This window comes from Globicephala melas, chromosome 1, assembly GCF_963455315.2.
Source record: "Globicephala melas chromosome 1, mGloMel1.2, whole genome shotgun sequence".
Lineage (NCBI taxonomy): Eukaryota > Metazoa > Chordata > Mammalia > Artiodactyla > Delphinidae > Globicephala > Globicephala melas.
The window spans coordinates 171,887,340-171,911,133 of NC_083314.1; the positions used below are offsets into that span (position 1 = coordinate 171,887,340).

Consider the following 23,794-nt stretch of genomic DNA (forward strand, 5'->3'; position numbering starts at 1 on the left):
TGGGATCCACGGGCTGTCCTAGACTCAATCCCCCATGGATACTGAGGGACGACTGTATAGGCAAGGCTTCCATAATTGTCTACTTCCAAAGGGGTGGTGAAGTAAAATCACTTAAAATTTTAAAATGAGCTATATATTTTCCTTCCTCTCCCTACTCCCTCTTGTTCTTTTTTCTGTTTTAAGAATTACTCACTTGCCACCCAAGTGAGAAGTCTGCGCACCGCAATGGAGAGTAGCCCCTGCTTGCCACAACTAGAGAAAGCCCGCGCGCAGCAACGAAGACCCAACACAGCCAAAAAATTTTTTTTAATTAAAAACAAAAATCTTTATTCCATATTCCACACCATTATATCAGCAAGTCCTATCTGGCTCATTTTCACCATCTCCACTGCTACTGTTATCCTCTAAACCACTTTGATCTCCCCTAAACAACAGTAACTTTCCTACTCATCTCCTTGCTTCTGCTTGCTTCTCTGTCTATTCTTTTTATTTATTTATTAAAAATTTTATTTATTTATTTATTTTTGGCTGTGTTGGGTCTTCATTCCTTTGCATGGTCTTTCTTTAGTTGCGTCAAGCGGGGGCTACTCTTCATTGCAGTGTGTGGGCTTCTCATTGCTGTGGCTTCTCTTGTTGCAGAGCATGGGCTCTAGGCGTGCAGGCTTCAGTAGTTGTGGCACGCGGGCTCAGTAGTTGTGGCATGCAGGCTCTAGAGCTCAGGCTCAGTAGTTATGGTGCACGAGCTTAGTTGCTCCGTGGCATGTGGGATCTTCCTGGACCAGGGCTTGAACCCATGTCCCCTTCATTGGCAGGCGGATTCTTAACCACTGCGCCACCAAGGAAGCCCCTCTATTTATTTATTTTTTTACTGAGGTATAATTGACATAAACATTACATTAGTTTTAGGTGTACAACATAATGATATTTGTATAAATTGTAAAATGACCACAATAAGTCTAGTTAACAGCTGTCATCATGCACAGTTACAAAAAACAATTTTTTATTTATGAGAACTTTTAAGATCTATTGTCTTTGCAGCTTTCAAATATGCAATATAGTATTATTAACTAGAGTTGCCATGCTGTTCATTACATCCCCATGACTTATTTATTTTATAACTGGAAGTTTGTACCTTTTGATCCCCTTCACCCATTTTTCCCACCCTACCCCCCACCTCTGGCAACCACCAATCTGTTCTCTTTTCTATGAGTTTTGTTTTGTTTTTTAATTCTACATATAAGTGAGCTCATACGGCATTTCTTTCTCTGAGTTATTTCACTTAGTATAATACCCACAAGGTCCATTCATGTTATTGCAAAGGGCAAGCTTTCATTTTTTTTTATGGTTGAATAATATTCCTCTGTGTGTGTACAGGTTTATTCTTTAATATGTTTCCCTTGAAAGAATATAAGCTCCAGAAGCTAAGGATTTTTCTGTTTTAATCACCAGTGGGTTCTCAATGCTTTGTATGTGATAGATGCCGGGGGGGAAAATCCACACGTGAGTGTGTGTGCGCATGTGTGCGCATGCATACACTCACATACACACCTTTCTAAAGAATGCGTGTAGGAGAATTCTCTCCCATTTATGAAAGAAGTATGTTTTGGTCCTTTTTCCTGGTGCCATTTATTTTTTTACTTCCTAATCTTCATAATGTTTCTCAATTGGGGGCAATACTTCTTTATCCCCAGGGTTGGTATATGTTAAACACATGTGGTATTTATTACAATGGCTGTTTTAAAGTCATTGAATGGGACTTCGAAAAGTCAGTTACATATAACATATAAATAATGAAATGTGAAACGTTCAAATAGCCTCTTATGATAACAGTAAATTACATCAGCATCTTGCTTATATTTGTATAACTATTTGGAGTCTCTGGCTTTCTCTCAGTGGATTACAATAAGGGTCAGCAATCATTTTCTGTAAAGGGCCAGATAGTACACATTTTTGGTTTTGCAGCCAGCTGTCTCTTTCACCACTACTCGACTCTGATATTGTTGCATGAAAGCAGCCATAGACAATATGTAAATGAATGGCTGTGGCTGTTCCAATAAAACTTTCTAAGTATCCTGTAATTTTCATATGTCAAGAAATAATGTTCTTTTAAAATTCCCCCAACTATTTAAAAATGTAAAAAGTTCTTATTTCATGGGAAGTACCAAAATAGGCATGTGGCCCCTGGGCCATAGTTGCTGGCCTCCTGTCTACAATTACCTCTGTAATGAAGCATCCTGTCATATACACGTTTAAAATAGACAGTAAATGATGGTGGCCTCTCTTTGGGTAGAAACAATATAGGTTATGTAAAGAGAAATGAATTTTATTTACTTTTTAAACTGCCAAATCTAATTTTTAAATTTTTATACAACTTTTAAAGGTTACTTTCCATTTACAGTTATTACACAATATTGACTATTTTCCCGTGTTGTACAATACATACTTGACACCCAGTAGTTTTGTATCTCCCACTGCCCCACCCCTATATTGCCCCTCCTCCCACACTGATAGTCACTAGTTTGTTCTCTATATCTGTGAGTTTGCTTCTTTTTTGCTATATTCACTAGTTTGTTGTATGTTTTAGATTCCACATATAAGTGATATCACACAGTATTTGTCTTTATCTGACTTATTTCACTTAGCATGATGCCCTCTAAGTCCATCCATGTTGCTACAAATGGCAAAATTTTCATTTCTCTTTTATGGCTCAGTAGATACCGGTGTGTGTGTGTGTGTGTGTGTGTGTGTGTGTGTGTGTGTGTGTGTGTGTGTGTGTGTGTGTGTGTGTGTGTGTGTGTGTGTGTGTGTGTGTGTGTGTATCACATCTTTTTTATCCATTTATCTTTTGACGGACACTTAGGTTGCCTCTGTATCTTGGCAATTATAAATAATGCTGCTATGAACATTGGGGTGCATGTATCTTTTTGAATAAATGTTTTTTCTTTTTTTGATATATACTCAGGAGTTGAATTGCTGGGTCATATGATAGTTCTGTTTTTATTTTTGAGAGCATTTCCATACTGTTTTCCACAATAGCTGCAGCAGTTTACATTCCCACCAACAGTGTACGAGGGTTCCCTTTTTTCCACATCCTCACCAATATTTGTTATTTGTGTTCTTTTTGATTCAGTTCTTCTGCCCACTTTTTAGTTGGGTTGTTTTTTTTTTGATGTCATGTTGTATGAGCTGTTTACATATGTTAGGTATTAATGCCCTATCCATCATATCATATGCAAATATTTTCTTCCATTTACTAGGTTGTCTTTCCATTTTGTCGATGGTTTCCCGTGCAAAAGCTTGTAAGTTTAATTACGTCCAATTTGTTTATTTTTGCTTTTATTTTCTTTACTTTAGGAGGTGGATCCCCAAAAAATATTGCTGCAACTTATGTCAAAGAGTATTCTGCCTGTGTTTTTCTCTAGGAGTTTTATACTGTTTGGTCTTACATTTAAGTCTTTAATCCATTTTGAGTTTATTTTTGTGTATGGTGTCAGAGAGTGTTCTAATTTATTTCTTTTACATGTAGCTGTCCAGTTTTTCCAGCACCACTTATTGGAGAGACTGTCTTTTCTCCATTGTATATCCTTGCCTCCTTTGTCATAGATTAATTGACCGTAAGTGCTTGGGTTTATTTCTGGGCTCTCTATCCTGTTTCATTGATCTATGTGTCTGTTTTTATGCCAGTATTGTACTGTTTTGGTGACTGTAGCTTTTTTGTACAGTCTGAAGTCAAGGAGCATGAATTCTCCAGCTCTGTTCTTCTTTCTCAAGATTGTTTTGGCTATTTGGGGTCTTAGGTGTTTCATATAAATTTTAAAATTATTTGTTCTAGTTCTGTGAAAAATGCCATTGGTATTTTGACAGGACTTGCATTGAATCTGTAGATTGCCTTGGGTAGTATGGTCATTTTAACAACATTGATTCTTCCAATCCAGGAACATGGTATATCTTTCCATCTGTTGCGTCATCTTCAGTTTCTTTCATCAGTGTCTTAGAGTTTTCAGAGTATTGGTCTTTGCCTCCTTAGGTAGCCTTATTCCTAGATGTTCTGTTCTTTTTGATGCGTTGGTGAATGAGATTATTTCCTTAATTTCTCTGATAGTTCGTTGTTAGTGTATAGAAATGCAACAGATTTCTGCACATTAATTTTGTATCCTGCAACTATACCAAATTCATTGATGAGCTCTAGTAGTTTTCTGGTAGCATGTTTAGGATTTCCTATGTATAGTATCATGTCATCTGCAAACAGTGACAGTTTTACTTCTTCCGTTCCAATTTGGATTTTTAAAATTTCTTTTTCTTTTCTGAATACTGTGGCTAGAACTTCCAAACCTGTGTTGAATAAAAGTGGCAAGAGTGGGCATTCTTGTCTTGTTCCTGATCTTAGAGGAAATGCTTTCAGCTTTTCACCATTGAGTATGATGTCAACTGTGGGTTTGTCATATATGACATTTATTATTTTGAGGTATATTCCCTCTATGCCCACTTTCTGGAGAGTTTTTATCATAAATGGATGTTGAATTTTATCAAAAGCTTTTTCTGCATCTATTGAGATGATCATATGGTTTTTATTCTTCAATTTTTTGATGTTGTGTATCACATAGATTGATTAGCAGCTATTGAAAAATCCTTGCATCCCTAGGATAAATCCCACTTGATCATGGTGTATGATCTTTTTAATGTATTGTTAGATTTGGTTTGCTGGTATTTTGTTGAGGATTTTTGAATCTATTTTTATGAGTGATATTGGCCTGTAATTTTCTATTTTTGTAGTATCTTTGTCTGGTTTTGGTATCAGGGTGGTGCTGGCCTCATAGAATGTGTTTAGAAGTATTCCTTCCTCTGCAGTTTTTTTGCACTGTTTCAGAAGGATAGTTGCTAACTCTTCTCTAAATGTTTGGTAGAATTCATCTGTGAAGTCATCTGGTCCTGGATGTTTGCTTTGGGAGTTTTTAAATTACTGATTCAATTGCAGTACTGGTAGTTGGTCTGTTGGTGTTTTCTATTTCTTCCTGGTTCAATTTTGGGAGGTTGTGCCTTTCTAAGAATTTGTCCATTTGTTCTAGGTTGTCTATTGTATTGGTGTATAGTTGCTTGTAGTAGTCTCTTATGATCTGTTGTATTTCTGTGGTATCAGTTGTAACTTCTCCTTTTTCACTTCTGATTTTATTGATTTGGACCTTCTCCCTTTGTTTATTGGGTAGTCTGGCTATAGGTTTATTAATTTTGTTTATCTTTTCAAAGAACCAGCTTGTAGTTTCATTGATCTTTTTTTGTTTTTTAGTCTATATTTCATTTATTTCTTCTTTGATCTTTTGTTTGTTTGTTTGTTTTTGCGTTACGCGGGCCTCTCACTGTCGTGGCCTCTCCCGTTGCGGAGCACAGGCTCCAGACACGCAGGCTCAGCGGCCATGGCTCATGAGCCCAGCCGCTCCACGGCATGTGGGATCTTCCCAGACCGGGGCACGAACCCGTGTCCCCTGCATCAGCAGGCAGACTCTCAACCACTGCACAACCAGGAAAGCCCTCTTCTTTGATCTTTATGGCTTCTTTCCTTCTACTAAGTTTAGGTTTTGTTTGTTCTTCTTTCTCTAATTGCTTTAGTAAGGTTATTCATTTGAGATTTTTCTGGTTTCCGGAGATAAGCTTGTATTGCTCTAAACTTCCCTCTTAGAACTGCTTTTGCCACATCCCCTAGGTTCAGCTTTTTTTTTTTCATTTGCCTCTAAGTATTTTTTAATTTCCTCTTTGATTTCTTCAGTGATCCATTGGTTGTTTAGTAGCATATTTTCTTTCCTCCATGTGTTTGTGTTTAGTAGCATATTTTTCATCCTCCATGTGTTTGCAGTTTTTTTCTTGTAATTTCTAGTCTCAGAGCATTGTGATTGGAAAAGATGCTTGATATGATTTCAGTTTTCTTAACCCTATCAAGGCTTGTTTTATGGCTTAGCCTGTGATCTATCATGGAGGACGCCCCATGTGCTCTTGAAAAGAAAATGTATTCAGCTCCTTTCACGTGGAATGCCCTTTATATATCAGTTAAGTCCATTTGGTCTAATGTGTCATTTAAGGTCTGTGTTTCCTTACTGATTTTCTGTTTGGATGATCTGACCATTGATGTAAGTGGGGTGTCAAAGTCCCCTACTATTATTGTGTTACTGTCGATTTCTCCTTTTATATGTTAATATTTGCCTTATATATTGAGGTGCTCCTATGTTGGTTGCATATGTATTTGAATTCTTTATCTTAATCTTGGATTGATCCATTGATCATTATGTAGTGTCCTTCTTTGTCTCTTGTAACAGTTTTTATTTTAAAGTCTATTTTGTCCGATATAAGTATTGCTACTCTGGCTTTCTTTTGATTTCCATTTGCATGGAATACTTTTTTCCATTCTCTCACTTTCATTCTGTGTGTTTCTCTAGATCTGAGGTGAGTCTCTTGTAGATAGCATATATGTAGACCTAATTTTTGTATTCGTTCAGCCACTTTATTCCTTTTGGTTGGAGCAATTAGTTCATTTATGTTTAAGATAATTATTGATATGTATGTTCTTACTGCCATTTTGTTACTCGTTTTTTATTTGTTTTGTAGGTCTTTTTTTTTTTTTTGCCTGTCTTCTTTTGCTCTCTTCTATTATGATTTTATGACTATCTTTAGTGTTACGTTTGGATTCCTTTCCTTTTTTGTGTATATATCTATCGTAGATTTTTGGTTTGTGGTTAGCAGTCTGTATATATACATGATTGTTTTAAGTTGCTCATCTTTTAATTTCAAATGTATTTTTTTTTTGGCTGTGCCATGCAGCACATGAGATCGACAGGCAGGATCTTAGTTCCCCAACCAAGGCTTGAACCTGTGCCCCCTGCAGTGGAAGCGCGGAGTCTTAACCGCTGGACCACCAGGGAAGTCCCTCAAATGCATTTTTAAACCCCTACATTTTTAGTCTTCTCCTCTCATGATTACTGTTTTTTATATCATATTTTACATCTGTTTTGTGTATCCCTTAACTGCTTATTGTGGTTATAGATGACTTGACTACATTTTTTTGTCTTTTTAACCTCCCTGCTAGCTTTATGTATGTATGATTTCCTACCCTTAGTGTGTGTTTACCTTTACCAGTGAGCTTTTTTATTTTGTAGTTTTCTTGTTGCTGGTTGTGTCTTTTTTTGCCTAGAGAAGTTCCTTTAACATTTGTTGTAAAGTTGATTTGGTGGTGCTGAACTCTTTTAGCTTTTACTTGTCTGTAAAGCTTTTGATTTCTCCATCAAATCTGAATGAGAACCTTGCCAGGTACAATATTCTTGGTTGTAGGTTTTTCCCTTTAATCACTTTAAATATATCGTCCTACTCCCTTCTGGCCTGCAGAGTTTCTGCTGAAAAATCAGCTGATAGCCTTATGGGAGTTCCCTTGCTTTTAATATTCTCTCTTTATCTTTATTTTTGTCATTTTGATTATGGTGTGTCTTGGTGTCTTCCTCTTGTGTTAATCCTGTGTGGGACTCTCTGCACTTCCTGGACTTGGGTGACTGTTTCCTTTCCCAGGTTAGGGAAGTTCTCAGCTATTGTGTCTTCACATATTTTCTCAGGCCCTTTCTCTCTCTCTTTGTCTCAGACCACTATAATATGAATATTAGTACACTTGATATTGTCTCAGAGGTCTCTTAAACTGTCCTCATTTCTTTTCTTCCTTTTTTTTTTTTGCGGTACGCAGGCCTCTCACTGTCGTGGCCTCTCCCATTGCGCAGCACAGGCTCCGGACGCGTGGGCTCAGCGGCCACGGCTCATGGGCCCAGCCGCTCTGCGGCATGTGGGATCTTCCCAGACTGGGGTACAAACCCGTGTCCCCTGCTTCGGCAGGCGGACTCTCAACCACTGCGCCACCAGGGAAGCCCTCTTTCTTTTTTCTGTTCGGCAGCAGTGATTTCCACGACTCTGTCTTCCAGCTTACTGGTCCATTCCTCTGTATCATTTAGTCTGCTATTGATTCCTTCTAGTATATTTTTCATTTCAGTTATTGTATTCTTCATCTCTGTTTGGTTGTTCTTTATATTTTCTAACTCTTTGTTAAAAACTTCTCACTCTGTGTATCCATTCTTCTCCTGAGTTCTTTTATCATCTTTACAATCATTACTCTGAACTCTTTCTTGGGTAGATTGCCTGTCTCCACTTCATTTGGTTTTTCTTCTGGGGTTTTGTCTCGTTCCTTCATCTGGAACATGTTTCTCTGCCACCTCATTTTGTCTGAGTTTCTATTTGTATTTTTATATATGTGGTAGGTTAGTTACATTTCTCAAACTTGGAAAAGTGACCTTCTATAGGAGACATCCTATGGGTCCCAGCAGTGCACGCCCCTGTTGTCACCCAAGCTGTATGCTCTAGGGGTTCCTCCTAAGAGGGCTGAGTGACTCCTTCTGTTGTGGAGGGCTGACTGTGTGGGTGGTCTGGTGGGCTTTGTTGGCCCCTAGTGTGATTGGTTGCCAGGCCATGCCTTGTGTGGATGCTGCTAGCTGCTGTGTGGTGGGGCCTGGTCACGAGGTGGCTTGTTTTAGATCCCTAGGGGGCCCTTGGGCTAGTGCCGGCTCACTGGTGGGTGGAGTCAGGATCCCAAAGACTCCGAGGCTGTTGCCTGTACTACACCAGGTCCTGGGATTAGTGCCTGGGTTAGTAGTGGCATGCAGAGCTGGTTCCTGAAGTCTGGCTGAAGGGCCCAGGGATCCTAGAACTTGTTTCAAATTGTTGGTGGGGGAGCCAGTTCCTGACACAGTTTGGTATGGGATCCAGGGTGTCCTGAAGCTTGTGTTGGCCTGCTGGTGGACGGGGCCTGGGCCAAGCTGGTCCCAGGATAAGGTCTGGCCTGCTGTGAGTGGGCTGGGTCTGCAGACTGCAGGATCATAGTTTTCTTGCATCCGGTGTCTGCCCCCTGTTGGATGAGGCTGTTCTAGAGGCTAGTGCAGGCTTCCTGGAGGGAGAGGGCAGTGCATACCCGTTGCTGGGTGGAAGTGGTTCTTGGCCCTTTGGTGGGCAAGGGCATGTCTTGGCGCACGTCTAGAGGTGGCTGTGGGATTACGACGTCTTTTGGCGGCCTGTCTGCTGATGGGTGGGCCTCTGTTCCTGCCGAGTTGCTTTGCCTGAGGCGTCCCAGCATGGTGCCTACAGGCTGTTGTGTGGATTTAGGGTTAGGTGTTGGAACTAGTGAGTGAAGATGGCAGCCACCAGCAGCAGTGGTCACACAGTAGAATGTTCCCAAATATGGCTGCCACCAGTATCTGTGTCCTCAGGGTGAGCCACAGCCACACACACACACACCCACAAATACCTCTCCAGGAGACTGCCCAAGACCAGCAAGTAGGTCTGGCCCAGTCTCCTATCAAGTTACTGCTTTTGACCTGGGTCCCAGTGCGCATCAGATTTTGTGTGCACCCTTTTAAGAGTGAAGTTTCTTTTGCCCTCTGTCCTATGGGGCTTCTGAAATTAAGCCGCTCTGGCCTTCAAAGCCACATGCTCTGGGGTTTCATCTTCCCGGTGCAGGACCCCTGGACTGGGGAGTTGGACGTGGGTCTCAGAACTCTCACTCCTACGGGAAATCCTTTGCAATATAACTATTCTCCAGTTTGTGGGTTGCCCACCCAGGGGTATGGGATTTGATTATATCACGAGTCTGCCCCTCCTACCCGTCTTGTTTTAGTTCCTTCTTTATGTCTTTAGTTTTAGAAAATCTTTTCTGGTAGGTTCCAGTCTTTTTCATTGATGGTCGTTTTGAAGACAGTTGTGATTTTGGCGTGCTCATGAGTGAGATAACTGAGTCTTTCTACTCTGCCATCTTGGCTGCTCTCGAGAATTGAATTTTAAATTGTACAAAGAATATTAAAGACAATCCAGATTTTGTTGCCTCGTTTTATCTGTTGGTACTCTATTTAAAAAAAATTAATTCTTCCTGTGGGCCCACATCTACCAGTATCCCTTCAGGCCAGTATTTCAAATTTAATATGTAAATCTTCAACAGAGTAGATTCTCAAGTAGAGTTCATACAGGAAATTCACTTCTTGGGTACCGTCAAGTATCTGATATCTTGCCATTCTTTAAGTAAGCTTCCTTAACATTGTATTTGAAAAGTGAGAATTTTTTTTCTTCTGCCAATCAGAGCTTTGATCTTGAAAAATTTGATGTGGGGAGGGAATTTAGTATTGACATAAATTATGAACTGTTGAAACAATGTGATGTTGCCAGATAAACCCTAACCTTTTAACCTGACTTCCTGAGCATCTTTGTTGAATTATTTTATGTTTTGATATCAATTGCCCTTCCAGTCTGATTTTTATAAATTTTAACTCCTACCAACAGTGAAAGTGACTGAAGTGCAGTGATTTTGAAATTCATTAAATATATTCTCAACAGAGTTGATCATGTCACCTGAGAAGAGATGAAATTAGAGGTTAGCTAACATTTGAGATTATCCTAAATTAAATTAATCTGAAACAAAATGAAAGTATTGATGTATGTTGTATGTTAGTATGTTATTTTCTTGGTCCTATCAGAGGCTTAGAGAATGTTAAAGCTGAAAGGCACTGTAGGATCTTCAGTTCCTTTTCAGTTTACAGCTAAGGATTACCTTTGTGTGGTTTGTTTGTTTTTTTTTTTTTTTGGCTGCGCTACGTGGCATGTGGGATCTTAGTTCCCCGACCAGGGATCGAACCTGCACCCCCTGCATTGGAAGTGTGGAGTCTTAATCACTGGACTGCCAGGGAAGTCCCCAGCTGAGGAAATTGAGTACTTTCCTAGCATTCCGTGGCTATATAACTAAGTACTAGATACTTGGATTTGGAACTATGAGTTAACCAACATGTTATCTCACTCCTTTCTTACAAATCTTTATACATAACGTCTTCCTAGGGCTTTGTTGTTGGAAAAATGCCTGTGCAGTTGTCTTTTTAATATGATTGAAGGTATTTTAATCTTAGATTGAAAAACTCTCTGATCTGTACAGATTTATAGGTATCAGCAGTCTTTTACTGTCTTAAAACTCCCACCTTAACCATGTATGTCATTTATTTTGGTGACCTACTTTCAGCAGTTACCCTTTTTCATTGGTTATTAATTTCCCTGACTATTAGAGTAGTTAATATTTTCTTTCTTTCTGGTAAAGGACACAATTTACAGATCTTTCTTTCCTGGGTTATGTGGATAACTATTTAATAAATATTAAAGAGTATAGACTCTTTCCTTTGTTCTAGAGCTGTTTTCAACCATAGAATTGAACTGAGTCCCTACAGTCATCCCTCAGTATCCACAGAAGATTGGTTCCAGGACCCACGGATAGCAAAATCCGTGGATATTTAAGTCTTTTAGGTATTAATGGCTAGTACAATCGGGTCTGTGTATCTGCGGTTCACACATCTGCAGGTATAGAGGGGTGACTGTTATTTTCACTTACAGCTGGGAACCCTTCCTAGTTTTTGAATTTTAATAATAGAATTTTTTTCCCACTGGAGCTAAGGATTCAGAGTAGAGTAATCATGGTAGTACTATCCATTTGACAGTGATTCAAAGTGAAAATAGAAACTCTTTCATTTTTTACATATGGAAATATAATTTTAGTGGTCTTCATTTAGAAGTTTTTGTGGAATATGAGTACTTTCATGGTCTATAATGAATAGGTGAGATAATACTATTTTTCCCGTTTTTATCTGTTATTTTATACATTACATATAGTCCTATATAAATTGTATGTTGTACATTGTGAAAAGCATTGTTAGTTAAATGACATACGGTAAATGATAGGTGTTTAACTCATATATTTCATTTTATATTCCTACTGTATGTGAGACTTACTGACTCGAAAATATTTTTCATTAACTCCCATTTTTGAGTGGCCCTGTCTACCCCCAATTTCCCCATCCCCTCCAAAAAAAAAAAATCAGACTTGTGCAGGGAGCTCTGCTCTGATAGCACTGATAGAATTCAACATAGACGATTATAGCTATCAAAAAATTGACCTTAGATCTCCGAGGAGAGACACTGCTTTGTTGTGTGGCTTTTGTGTAACCCTCAAATCCAGAACAAATACCTAACTGGAATGTGATGCAGACTGAATGTTCTTGTTCTTTCTTGTGTAATTCTTTTTCCCTCTAAGTTGAACAATGCCTGCAATTTTTTTCAACCTACTCTGCTAGGATTTTGATGGGCATTTTTTATTCCATATACTGGCTGATTGAAAAGGATAGTTTTCTCTTAGCTCTGAAAAGCCAGATACTTTACTCAGATTTCAGACTCTGAAAAGATATCATCCTTGACCCAGAATCTAAAGACATTTTAAGGTGAAAGTTTCTTTAAAGGCTTTCCAAGTTGCATTTCACCTGAGTGGTTATATGGACAAATGGTAAGAATCACCTTTCAGTATTGTTTTCTTGAATCAGTAACTGGTTTTAAAACCCATCATGTTTTGTTTGTCCTCTTTTTGACTGATGAACTACTTTGCTAGGTAATTTATAAATGAAGTTGACCAAGTCCCTTTGGTCTTGACTGGGAGGATGCTAAATTCTCTCTCAGATGTGACATAACTGTTAGATTGAAAGTCTGTCCTTAGAAGGAACACTGGAGAATGCATTATACTAATGATTGTTGTGCTGTCTTCTCTTGCTGTGGTTAATATTAATCATCTCTTTTCCTTCCCCTTTCCTGCTGCCTCTTTTCCTTTTCTTCCTTGTCTTCCCATGTACTCTTTGAATTTATTATACTGGCCTATATATTTTTTCCTTGCTTTCTGTTTTTGTTTTTGTTTTTTTTAATTTTGTGATCTCCTGCCCTACTTTGTCTTCCCCACTTGCCTTGGGTTCCATGTTGCTAGTTTTTATGTTCGCACGCTCATTATCACCCTTTTTTGTACTTCAAATCCCAGCAGCTGCCCAGCCAGGTCCCTGAGCACAGCCCTGTGGTTTATGGGACTGTGGAGAGCGCTCATCTTGCTGCCAGCGCCCCTGTCACTGCAGCTAGCGACCAGAAGCAAGGTTTGTGTATGACTATTTTCCTCCCTCTTACCTTTAGTCTCTTTCTTTTTTTTTTTTTTTTAATTAATTACATTGCCCTCAGCATTTAGGAATAAAAGTAAAACATGAGGATTATTTAGATACCCACTTTTAAACAAAGCTTTGAGATGGAAAATCAGTGTTCTACTTCTAAGAAAGTAAAGTAGGTATGATTAGTAAAAATTTTTCCTACATTCTATTAATGCCTCACTGTCAATGTATATTTATAGGTAAAAGCTTACCTGCCTTAAACTGTTTCTTTTGGAACAAGCTTGGGGAAAATAAATCGATGTATATATTTTACCAAATGTTGGTGAAATAAGTACACATACTGCTTCTTGGATTATAAATAGGAAACTTTAAGGGAAATCTCATGCCAGAAAGTGGGTTATCACAGTCTCTCTTTCCTGCCTAGTTGGATTTAAGTTGACCTTAGCTAAAATTGGGAGATAATTCATTAGACACAGAAGGAAGCAAGTTAGTTTGTTCATGTTTCTGATTTCATTCTAAGAATGAATAGAAGTCATACGTGTTTTCTGTTTTCTTGAGTTATTTATTCCTCCAAACCCCTTAATATTCCATAGCTGATGTATACTTTCTGTACTTTCTAAAAATTATTCTTTAAAAAGCATTGGGGGGCTTCCCTGGTGGCGCAGTGGTTGGGAGTCCACCTGCCGATGCAGGGGACACAAGGTTCGCGCCCCAGTCCGGGAAGATTCCACATGCCGCGGAGCGGCTGGGCCGTGAGCCATGGCTGCTGAGCCTGCGCGTCCTGAGCCTGTGGTCTGCAACGGGAGAGGCTGCAGCGGTGAGAGGCCCGCGTACCGCAAAAAAAAAAAGCATTGGGAATTTGCACACAGTCAAAGTGGAGGTATTTAGTGGCATTGTTTTTTCACTGGATTGCAGGATGATAACACAAACTTCTAATGTGTGGTTTCAGTGTTTCCTTACGGCATGCAAAGATAATATGGTGTTCTTTCCCTTTAGTATTCAGGAGCCTAGTAGACTTGAACAGAGACAAGTCCTAAATTTTGTTTTATGAAATAGTTTTAAACCACAAGATAGGTAATAAATCCTAAACTGGCATGCTTCTAAAAGTTTGCAGTGTCAAATACTTCTTTCAGCAATGTTCAGAGTTAGAGACTCATAAACGCTTAAAGTTAAATTTTTTAATATTAAAGCCATTCACCATGCAGGAGTGCAGTTTGTAGGTATTGTGGAAGGCTACTTCCTACCACCAATAATCAAGCAATTTTGAGTCAAAATTCAGAATATTTTCAATCTGAGTGGAGAATTTTCAGGGTATTCCCTTCAAAATGTCATTACTTTTGCACAGTTATAATCCTTTTGCTAGTTAGAATTGTGCTAAACATACTAAATAATTACCATGCAGAGAGGCCTTAAAATATATCCTTTACGCTGACTTTCTCTAGCTGGGCTACAATACAAGGAATTCATAACATATCTTGATGGTGATAGCTCTGACCTAAGATTTTTGGATTAGGTAGATACCTGCATCTTACCATATTTAGGCCTTGATTTGCAGAAGGAGGAATGTAGAATTCTTTGTTTCCTCTCAGTTTTTTATGCTTAGTGGAAATTTGAATAATAAAATCAACATTTCAAATTGATGTTTGATATAGATATGAGTGAATTGGAAAATGTTCGACATTACCTTGATGAAAAGAAAAACTTCTGTTTTAAGTATATTTCATAGAGCTTATAGTAACTTTTTGGAACTACTGCTGTCTTCCTCTAGTACGAGCTGTTCTCCAGAAAACTCAGTAGTTCTAATCTTCTGTTTCTAATTCTATCCATAGCTTGTCAATATATAGAATAGTTTTCAGAGTAGTTTTCTTTTTTAAATTAAATATATGTAATTCAAATAAAATTAGAAAGCGTTCATCATTTTTCAGAGAATTCTTTAACAGTTAAGAAAGTTTTAAAAAATTTCTTCTTAACTGTAGATTCATTTTGAAATTAAAGTAGGATACAAAAATGCACTGTTTTAAAAAATTGTTATATTACCCCCAGAAACAATAGATTCTGCATTCTGCAGTCAGATTGGTTTTTCTCTCTTGATGGAAATATCATTACGGAGGGTTTGTACTGGGATCCCACTTTAGCCCCAAAGTCTCCCACTAGCTTGATTCACCTAAATACTTCTTTTTCCATAACCCCCCCCCTTTTCCCCTCTGAATTGGAAGAATTTAGGATTTGAGATCATTTTTAGATTCTTGAATTTGAAGAATTTAGCATCTGAAATCATTTTTAGGTTCTAGTTATATGACCTTGGACCTGTGACTTAATTTCTAAAACCCTCAGTTTCCCCCTCTGTAAAATAGGAACGTAATAGTTTTTATCCCTTTGGTGATTGTAAGAATTAAAGGACACTATGTATATATGGTATTTGACCCATTTCCTGGTACATATTAAGTGCTTAATAAAGGTTAGCTGCCATAATTAAGTGTCTGATTTTCTCAGTTTTTGATGTGAACAGCTGGAATAGTTACATGAAGACCAAGTTTCCAGACAAATATGCCATTTCCCATTTGTTTTGGTACTTGATGAAAACCCAAGGAAGACCTCAACTTGACTTGTAGAAAGACTGTTGAATGAATTAAAATCTTCAGTTGGTGTGATAGTCTAGAGACACAGCTTAAATGATTGTTTGATGTTTGAAAAAATGCATTCAGCTCAGCGTATTGAGGATATGGTATGTATAATTAAATACAAATAAAAGTTACTTGAGCCTTAGTCTTAGTGCGTTTTGAAGGCTCTTGATGTAGAGTAGGTATTCAACGAATGGTATTCTGTTGTAATTCAACCAGTTGTACCAGTGTAGCTCAACTGGGGCTCTTTTGGAATTTAGGACAGGACTATTCTCTGTCAAATGAGACTGTCCCTCAAACTGCAGGATGCTTACTTAGCATTCTTGGTCTCTCCCCATTAAATGATAGCAACACCGTTTCGGTCATGTGTGGCTCCTGACAACCAAAGGGCGCCCATCTAGGAGCTTGGTTCCACCACTCTATGAGAATAAAAGGGAGGAGTTTTTTCTTTCTTATAAATTTGACATTCATTATAGAAACTGTGGTTAAACAGAAAGAAAAATTATCTCTTATCTCATTATCCAGAGCCATTGTTAATAACCTGTATGTAATTCTAGACTTCGCTATATGCATCTATGTTAGCATTCTGTATTTTTTTTGTTACCAGTAGATTTATGCTCCACGTGCAATTTTTGTGCCCTGCTTTTTAGAAAAACATGTCTTTTATTATAAACAACTTTCTATATAATTAAATACTCTTTTAAAAACTTATTTCAAATGATTGCAGTAATTACCATTATATGCCCCGACCATTATTTCTTTAATAAGTCCCTCATTGTTAGACATTTAGTTTATTTTTCTATTATAATTTTAGTTTATAATATAAATATTTAGTTTATCTTTCTATTATAAATATTGTTGCTTTAAATATTCTAGACCTGTCTTTTCTCTTCAGTGTTTATTTCCTTAGAAAAAATTCTTAAAGGTGAAATTCCTGCAAATTCCTAAAAATGGCCAAATGGTATAAACATTTTGAATGCGGTATATTAGATTTCAAACTATCATGGCTCTGAAAAACATACTCTTAATAGTAAAAGTTCTTAGAGAAATAAAATCAGTGTTCTTTATTTAGATCTACTCTATTATACCTTTCAGCTTTCTGTAGTAAAAGTTTAATGAATTAATTAAAGGACTTACTTCAAAATAAGGAGCTCTCAAAATAATGAAATTTTTTTTTGTTTCTAATTTTCTTTATTAATGTTAGCTATTTCTCAAGAGTATATAGAAGTTTCAGTCATAGGTCTGCTTTTGTTTGATATTTTTAGTATCAGAAATTTTATTTCCCAAAATTAATAATTGAATTGACATACTCTTATTAGGTTGTTAATGTGAGATTTACTATTTTCTGCTGTTTAATTCATCTAGGTTTCATTCAGTGGTCATAAAGGGTAATATCCTTTTTAAAAAAATTAATTAATTTATTAATTTATTGGCTGCATTGTGTCTTCGTTGCTGAGCGCGGGCTTTCTCTAGTTGCGGCGAGAGGGGGCTACTCTTCATTGCGGTGCGCGGGCTTCTCATTGCGGTGGCTTCTCTTGTTGCGGAGCACGGGCTCTAGGTGCACAGGCTTCAGTAGTTGCGGCGTGTGGTCTCAGTAGTTGTGGCACACAGAGTTAGTTGCTCTGCGGCATATGGGATCTTCCCGGTCCAGGGATCGAACTCGTTTCCGCTGCATTGACAGGCGGATTCTTAACCGTTGCGCCACCAGGGAAGTCCCAAAGGGTAATACTCTGATGTACTTTTTAATAGTGGTATCTTATAATCTGGGTTACCCATGTAGCAGTTACTCTGGTTGAGTTGGAAAGTATTTTCATCAGAGATATTTTAATAAATACGTATTTATTTTATATATATCACATATATGTAATAAATATAATAGGTGTATTTCTTTGAATGTTTTTGTCTCTTGCCCTGGCAACTTAGTCTGAAATATTTGGCATTCAGAGCCTATTGATCTTATTTCTCCACTACAGTAAATAGGCAGAGTTAAAGAAACACTGGCATCTAAGCCCATCGATTAAAGTGAATTTTAAGGCCAGTAAAAGTAGTTGCAGTGAATGAATTAGCCTTTAACAGCTTAATTTTACCATCTGTTTATCTGATCAACAAGCTTATTTTCTTTGGCAGACTTACTTAACTAAAAGTTATTGTAAACACTCAACTTCACTTATGCATAAAGATTTCTGGCAGAGAAAGTAAAGTCCCTTTCAGTTTAGATTGTCTTTCAGCAGTGCTTAAAATTTTTGTTTGCATTTGATGAACATGCTCATGAGTAGCTGTTTTTCCACTGGAGCCTGTTTATTCCACTAAGGAAACACAAGGCTGTAAACCAGTCTAATCTCCTTTGGTTTCATCTTCCCAGGCATGAATCATGTATCAGTTTACCTGGAATTTTAAAATATAGAAATTTTCCTGAGTTAGCTTTCCTTTCATTTTTCTGGTTTATTATGATTATCAGTTTATTAACCTTTATTATGATTATCAATTTATCTCACTCTTGCTGTCATTCTTTTTCTGTCTATATACAGATGTACATTTTCTGTATTATTTTAATATATATTGTTTATTTTTAATTGGACTTGATTATCTGAATATTAACGTTGGTTTCTCCTTAAAGAATTTTTTTTTTTTACAACTGAAGATACAAGATAAATTTCCATTTTTATTCCTTAACATTATTTCTAGTTATATGCCTCTTTTAAGAAATGAAAGTTAATTTCTAAATGAATTTTTATGCTCAGGAACTTGATTTCACAGAAAATAAACTTCATTGATAATAAATGACACCATGATAGTTTTTATTGAAACAGTTTTTTTATACAGGTAATACATGTTCTTTATAAAAATCCCCCAAATGCAGAAATATATAGAATAAAAAATAATATCTGTATCTAATAATTTAATCTCCAGTTATTTTCCCCTGAACTGTCCTGTCCTGTCTCCATAGTGTATCCTTGGTAGAAAAATTTTCTACAGATGAAGGCTTTCCCTACCTTAAAGAAAAGCCCCATTCCCATCCCGAGAATGTTTTAGTTACAGGTTTGATTAGATTTTCCCTTTGTGTTCTTGACATAGTCATTTGGTGAATTAATTCCTTCTCTTACTTAAAAATAAACTTTATATATGTATTGGAGGTTAAGTAATAGTGGAAAATAGAGAAGAAAATATGACAATGTTTTTGGAGTGGCAAAATGATATTTTGATCTGTCTTCTGCTGCCCATGTTTTAGAGTAAGAGATTAAAAGAATTGCCCTAAAATAATACAATACAATGCAACCTCTGATCCAAAAATTATTCCTAAATGTCTTTCATTTTTTTCTTTCCCAGAAGAGAAGCCAAAACCAGATCCAGTGTTAAAGACTCCTTCCCCAGTCCTTAGGCTAGCCCTTAGTGGAGAGAAGAAAGAACAAGCAGGCCAGACATCTGAGGTTACTGCAGTAGAAGCCATACCAGAGCTTACTCTGCCTCCATCACCTACCACTATTTCTCCACTTGCTCGAAGTACAGTTGCTTCCCCCACCTCTGCTGCTCTTAGTAGCCAGCCAGTATTCACCACTGCTACTGATGACAGATGTGAACTCTCTTCCTCAAAAGAAGACACAGTTCCTATACCCAGCCCCACATCTTGCACAGAAGCATCAGATCCTTCACCAACAGATGAAATTGATGATGATATATGCAAGGAATCTTGTAGTGTAGCACCTAATGATATTCCGCTGATTTCTAGTACTAACCTAATTAATGAAATGAATGGAGTTAGTGAAAAATTACCAGCCACGGAAAGCATTGTGGAAATAGTAAAACAGGAGGTGTTGCCATTGACTCTTGAATTGGAGATTCTGGAAAATCCCCCAGAAGAAATGAAAGTGGAGAGTGTTGCAACTCCTATCACCCCTTCCATAGTTCCCTCCTTTTCTCCGTCTCCTCCAACTCCTCCAGCTTCTCCTCCTCCCACACCAGTCATTGTTCCTGCTGCTGCCTCTAACGTTAGTACTGCTAGTGGTCCCACCGCAGTTCAGAGAGTCTTAGAAGAGGACGAGAGCGTAAGAACTTGCCTTAATGAAGATGCAAAAGAGATTCAGAACAAAATAGAGGTAGAAGCAGATGGGCAAACAGAAGAGATTATGGATTCTCAGAACTTAAGTTCAAGAAAGAGCCCAGTCCCAGGTAAGCTTTTCTGTTATTAATTATATTTTGCTTGTTGAACATGAAAAAGAAGCAGTGTTTGAGTTATTTTTTTTTTTTTTACTTTTTTTTTTTTTTTTTTTTTTTGCGGTACGTGGGCCTCTCACTGTTGTGGCCTCTCCCATTGCGGAGCACAGGCTCCGGACGCACAGGCTCAGCGGCTGTGGCTTACGGGCCCAGCCACTCCGCGGCATGTGGGATCTTCCCGGACCGGGGCACGAACCCCTGTCCCCTGCATCGGCAGGCGGACTCTCAACCACTGCGCCACCAGGGAAGCCCGAGTTATTTTTTAATTGGCTACTTTCCTTGACTTCCAGAAACATCAGATGAATGCTATAATTCCTAGTCTGATTTCTTCATTGGTGTGTTTATGTTTTAGTGCATCCAGCAAAGAGTTACTCCATTGTCTAAAAATGCAAATGAAATTTCAAATAGACAAAATGCCTCCAAGGTATATGTCACCATACACATGTTTTTTGTTTTTGCCTCGTTCATATGAATCGTTTCCTCCGTGGTTAATTTCGTTGCTTTGGGGCTGGAAACCAGCATAGTCTATAGTCTATAGTCCCAGCATGGTCTATAGTCTGTAGTCCCTAATACTGTCTTCTCGGAATTTTAAAGCCTAATCAATCCTAAACTTAAAAGAATTCCTCTATGCAAGACCTCTTCTTTAATCTTGGGTTAAGGAAAATAGCAATCAGAATGTCAAAGGTTTATAACTAGTTCTGAAAAATAAAAGTACCCTCTCTGATTAACTCGCAGATAGGTTTAATGCTCTTCCGCTTTTTCTTTTTAAAGTTTCATTTTTCCTGAAATATTAATTTTATCATTATTACTTTATCATTAATATTGTCAAAGTATTATATTCTTCTGAATTCAAAATTATTTCTTTTTAATGTAGCATCACCTGGAATCTTGGATCTAACCATTAGGTTTTTATAATATTAATCAGAAGTTATCTGAGGCTTATCAACTATTCTTACGTCAGTAGTGCATAAGAATATGGCTTTTAACAAGTCAGCATAGGGCTTCCCTGGTGGCGCAGTGGTTGAGAGTCCGTTCGTGCCCCGGTCTGGGAAGATCCCACATGCCGCGAAGCGGCTGGGCCCGTGAGCCATGGCCGCTGAGGCTGCGCGTCCTGAGCCTGTGCTCCGCAACGGGAGAGGCCGCAGCGGTGAGAGGCCCATGTACTGAAAAAAAAAAAAAAAAAACAAGTCAGCATAGCCCATCTTCTGAAACATTGCCCTACACTGTATCATTTGCTCTCTGTGTACCTGTCAAGTTGAGTTATACAATTTGACAAATGGCTGCTCCCCCAGCAGTTGATCTAGATATGTACTGGAGATGTTTTAGTCACCCACATCCCCAATATTTATTGCCTACTGTGACCTGTCTAATTGAGAAACTTGGCAAATCAAAAAACCTGATCTCTACCTTTAAGATGTGGTTTTCCCACCCAGCTCAGCTCTCGAGGTAATTTCCTCATGAAGGTCTCTGAGAGGTGTCTGGTTCTTTGGAACTGTAGAACACCTAGTTCCACAGTAAACCAGAGCAGAAAAGCAAACAATGCCAGGCAGTTGGGACTGGGAGAAATGTATCATAAATATTTATAAATCGCCTGTTTCCTCAATAGACTGGCCTCTGTAAGCATCAGTATGCTCCAGAAGCATAGTGCCTTCACTGTTAGGAACTTCCTCCTTGGGGGGGATGATGACCTGGGGCTTTTTTGTAACTCTTTGAAAACACAATCTTACTTTTGGTGTGGCTGTAGGTGAATGCCCCTCCAAAGAACACTTGTTTGATGGAGAATAGTAATTTGTTTGACCCTTCCTTTTTCCCTTCATTTACCTGCCTGTGAGTTGTCATTCAACAGTTAGTGATGTGGTAGTTCCAAAAATAGGAGAAGCTATTGAAGAAAAATGTTTTGAAAAAAACATCCAAACAAATAATAGAAAGAATAGCAGGCATAGGGAATACAGTCAAAGATACAGACCATATCTCAGAACTGAAATCAGTATAAAGCAAAGTTCTGCACTGAAATCCCACTTCTACTCATCCCTGACATTCATTCATTCTTTTAAGCAGTTTGTCACTTAGGTGGCCTGATATTGCAAGACAGCTCCCAGGGATAAATGGACAAACAGAATTTGGAGTTAAGTTGTCTTCATAGCATGGTACATTTTTTTCGAAATGCAAATACTCTTGGAGTTAGTAATATAAGTCACCAGCACCTTAGTAAAAGAATATAGATTATTCAGCAGTAAACCAGAAGATAGCTAAAAGAAGGAACTGCCTTTTGCCATGATTAGGGATGAGGTAGAGGTTAGTGATGTCAGGAAGGAAAGTGTCTTGGCATTTTTCTAGTTTCATGATTTTTTTAACCTATGAATATGTTTTAAAGGAACTAGAAGTTCTGTAACTTCCCTTTATATCTTACACTCTTCAAAATTCAAAGTAAATGAACCTCAAGAACCCATGCACCTCTAGCATTTTTTAAATTGTAAGCCTTACCAGAAACATTCCTGGCCCTCTGATTTCAGTGTTAATATTTTTTAATGTTATTGCTACAAAAGTTAACTATGAAAATTAACTCATCATCATTCTTTTAGATAATACCGACCTGAAATTGTCATATGCTTAATGACGCCCGTCTTTTTTGCACTTATTTAGCGTACCTTGTTTACTTTGAGAGGATATTAAAACTGTAACAGTTTGGTTTGGATATCAGTCTTTTGTTGTTGACTTTTGAGAATAGTTCTTACTGTCTCTGCCTGAGGATGAAACACTTTAAAGCTGGCTTCAGAAACCATTTGCTTTTCACAGCTGTGATGCATAGAAATAGGCAGTAGTTTGTATAGAGGTACTTGTTTAAAGCAGTGAAGTCAGACTTAGGGTGTATGATCCCTTCTCTTACTTCTGCTAGAAAACATTTTCTTGCCACTATGCTAGATCATATTTCTGACTGGAGCAAATTGCAGCAATTCTGGATGCTTAGGGGTTGAAGGGCAAACCCTATAAAACGAGAATTGTGTCTTCAGGGTACTCTGAAAAGCCTCAGAGATGGGCCAGACTTTTGATTCATATGATCACTTCAATAATTAAATGTGCAAAAATCTGTATTAATTGATTTCTTTTTAAAAATATTTATTTATTTTGGGCTGCGTTGGGTCTTAGTTGCGGCATGCGGGATCTTTTGTTGCAGCGCACGGGCTTCTCTGTCTCTAGTTGTGACACGTGGGCTCTCTCATTGAGGTGCGTGGGCTTAGTTGCCCTGTGGCATGTGGGATCTTAGTTCCCCAACCAGGGATCTAACCCACGTCCCCTGCATTGGAAGGCGGTTTCTTTACCACTGGACCATCAGGGAAGTCCCTGTATTAATTGATTTCTTGAAGTCCTAGGAATTTTTATTATGGTTTCATTATACTTGGTGGGGAAGAAGAGAGAATTTCAGAACTTGTGGAAAAACGTTCCCTGCTCAGCATTCAGGAATTCATTTTGTGCAATTTCATGAGTGTATATACTGTGTGACATGCATGCTGTGTAACGTGAACTTTTCCACTTTTAAAAATAATAGTGGGCTTCCCTGGTGGCGCGGTGGTTGAGAGTCCGCCTGCCGATGCAGGGGACACGGGTTCGTGCCCTGGTCCGCGAAGATCCCACATGCCGCGGAGCGGCTGGGCCCGTGAGCCATGGCCGCTGAGCCTGCGCGTCCGGAGCCTGTGCTCCGCAACGGGAGAGGCCACAGCAGTGAGAGGCCCGCATACTGCAAAAAAAAAAAAAAAGTGATTTTTTCTTTATCTTTTACATTCATTATCTGTTTTGATTTAAAGCTATTATTTGAAATTCTTCTAGCAGAGGGAGGTTTCTAATCTTTCTGTTTGTCTTCTCTGGCTTGGATCATGGCTTCTTTGTATATTTTATAAATTTGTTTTATGAACTTATCTTCTGCTAAACTTTCCCGGATGTCGATTG

At 38.2% G+C, this 23,794-nt stretch overlaps 1 protein-coding gene across 16 annotated transcripts in view; it reads left to right on the top strand.

The window, feature by feature from the left end:
- The window catches only part of EIF4G3 (eukaryotic translation initiation factor 4 gamma 3), a 366,964-nt gene that overhangs the window by 216,478 nt on the left and 126,692 nt on the right, over positions 1 to 23,794 (top strand). For 11 of the 16 annotated variants that reach the window (XM_060310035.2, XM_060310045.2, XM_060310005.1 and 8 more), the window contains 2 exons: positions 12,848 to 13,007; positions 18,965 to 19,804. In XM_060310035.2, coding sequence (XP_060166018.1) covers positions 12,848 to 13,007; positions 18,965 to 19,804 — 1,000 coding nt within the window. The remainder of the gene's footprint in view (positions 1 to 12,847; positions 13,008 to 18,964; positions 19,805 to 23,794) is intronic. The other 5 variants (XM_060310039.1, XM_060310008.1, XM_060310010.1 and 2 more) reach the window with 2 other exon arrangements.